This window comes from Mastigoproctus giganteus, chromosome 10, assembly GCF_048544385.1.
Source record: "Mastigoproctus giganteus isolate SK-2022 chromosome 10, ASM4854438v1, whole genome shotgun sequence".
NCBI classification, from domain to species: Eukaryota; Metazoa; Arthropoda; class Arachnida; order Uropygi; family Thelyphonidae; genus Mastigoproctus; species Mastigoproctus giganteus.
Window position 1 is genome coordinate 197,470,463 of NC_143584.1, and position 2,229 is coordinate 197,472,691.

Sequence of the window (2,229 nt, forward strand, 5' to 3'; positions counted from 1 at the left end):
CAGATGAAAGGGTTGCTCTCTGTGAGAAGTTCTCAAAGTTTGCACATAAAAAATGTTTTCTTTTTTCTAAATTATGAATTCTGAGGTGTCTAGTGCGGGTTCCAATCACAGAGAATTCTCCTCACTTTGGACAATTGAAAGGTTTTTCAACATTATGAATTCTGAGGTTTTTCTGTAAGCAGACCTCTTGGCGTAAACCTCACAGTTGAAAGGTTTTTTCACTATGAATTCTGTAGTTTGTGTGAGGTTTATTCTCTATTGGACAGCTGAAATGACTTCTCACAGGTTGGACACCTGAAAGATTTTTCTCCAATACGAATTTTGAAATGGATTTGGAGGTCTGCTCAACCGTGAGAACCTCTTCTCACACGTCTGATAGATGATAGGATTCCGCCACAATGAATTCTGAGATGGGTTTGGAGTTCTGCTCTTCATGAGCACTTCATCTCATAGTGTGACCAGTTTAAAGGATTTTTCCAGTATGAATTCTGAGGTGTTTTATAAGGTATCTCGTCTGTGGAAACTTCTTCTCACAGTGTGAACAGCTCAAAAGTGTTTCTTCATTGTGAATTCTGAGGTGCTTTGTAAGATTTCCTCTAAGTGAGAATTTCTTCTCGCAGGTTGGACAGATGAAAGGTTTTTCTCCAGTATGAACTCTGAGATGGTTGTGTAAGTCCTTTCTTTCTGAGAACTTTTTCTCACAGGTTTGGCAGCTGAAAGGTTTTTCTCCAGTATGAACTTTGAGATGCTTTCGGAGGTCACTTTTTTGTCTGTACCTTTTCTCGCAGGTTGGACAGCTGAAAGGTTTTTCTCCACTATGAATTCTGAGGTGTGCTTTTACGGATGCTCTCTCTGAGAACTTCTTCTCACATATTGGACAGCAGAAAGGTTTTTCTCCAGTATGAACTCTGAGATGGTTTTGGAGGACCCATCTTGTAGAGAACTTTTTCCCACAGTTTTGACAACTGAACGGTTTTTCTCCTCCATGACTTTTGAGGTGTGTTTTGAGTTTCGATCTACGTGAGAACATCTTTTCACAGGTTGGACAACTAAAAGGTTTTTCTCCACTATGAATTTTGAGGTGTTCTGTTAGGTTTCCTCTCTGTGAGAACGACTTCTCACAAGTCGGACAGCTGAAAGGTTTTTCTCCACAATGAATTCTGATGTGTTTTGCTAGGTTTCCTCTCTGTGAGAACGACTTCTCACAGATTGGACAGCCGTGAGGTTTTTCTCCAGTATGAACTCTAAGATGGTATTCAACACTGTTTCTCATTGAGAACTTCTTCTCACAGATTGGACAGCTGAAAGGTTTTTCTCCAGTATGAACTCTATGATGGTATTCAAAACTATTTCTCGTTGAGAACTTCTTCTCACAGATTTGACAGCTGAAAGGCTTTTCTCCAGTATGAACTCTAAGATGGTATTCAACATTATTTCTCCTTGAGAACTTCTTCTCACAGATTGGACAGCTGAAAGGCTTTTCTCCAGTATGAACTCTAAGATGGTATTCAACATTATTTCTCCTTGAGAACTTCTTCCCACAGATTGGACAACTGAAAGGTTTTTCTCCAGTATGAACTCTAAGATGGCATTCAACAGTATTTCTCCTTGAGAACTTCTTCTCACAGATAGGACAACTGAAAGGTTTTTCTCTGGTGTGAACTCTCAGATGTGTTTGGAGTCCTCCTCTCTGTGAGAACTTCTTCTCACAGGTTGGACAGCCGAAAGGTTTTTCTCCGGTGTGAACTCTCAGATGTGTTTGGAGTCCTCCTCTCTGTGAGAACTTCTTTTCACAGGTTGGACAGCCGAAAGGTTTTTCCTCAGTGTGAACTCTCAGATGTGTTTGGAGTCCTACTCTCTGTGAGAACTTCTTCTCACAGGTTGGGCATATGAAAGGTTTTTCTCCGTTCTGAATTCTGAGGAGTGGTTTGAGAGTCGCTCGCTGAGAGAACATCTTTTCACTGATTGGAAAGCTGAAAGGTTTTTCTCCAGTTGGTGTACTCAGATGGAATTGTAGGTCTTCTCTCTGTGATAACTTCTTAGAGGTTTGCCAGCTGGAACGGTTATCATTAATATCATATCTGAGATGATTTTTGATCTTTTCTCTCTGTGAAACTTCTCACAGCTTGGACGACGAAACGTTTTAGCCATTATGAACTATGGCATGTTTTATAAAATATCCTTTTGACACCAGAAATTATACCGCTGAAAGGTTTGTTAGCAAAGTGG

General features: G+C 40.3%; 1 protein-coding gene across 1 annotated transcript; it reads right to left on the bottom strand.

Annotated features, from left to right (window-relative positions):
• Positions 1–463: 463 nt before the first annotated feature.
• On the bottom strand, positions 464–1,954 carry LOC150079742 (uncharacterized). The gene is made up of 2 exons (XM_090383208.1): positions 861–1,954; positions 464–797 (listed from the first exon to the last, which is right to left on the bottom strand). Exons 1-2 carry the CDS (start codon positions 1,952–1,954, stop codon positions 464–466), a joined length of 1,428 nt encoding a protein of 475 aa, XP_090239334.1.
• Between the last annotated feature and the right edge of the window lie 275 nt (positions 1,955–2,229).

Bases quoted from the DNA above. Each gene is read 5' to 3' on its own strand.
- LOC150079742 (XM_090383208.1), bottom strand. From the start codon at position 1,954: ATGTTCTCTCAGCGAGCGACTCTCAAACCACTCCTCAGAATTCAGAAC. The intron at 798-860 runs GTTCTCAGAGAG...AAAACCTTTCAG, and splicing joins TGTCCAATATGTGAGAAGAA to CTGTCCAACCTGCGAGAAAA.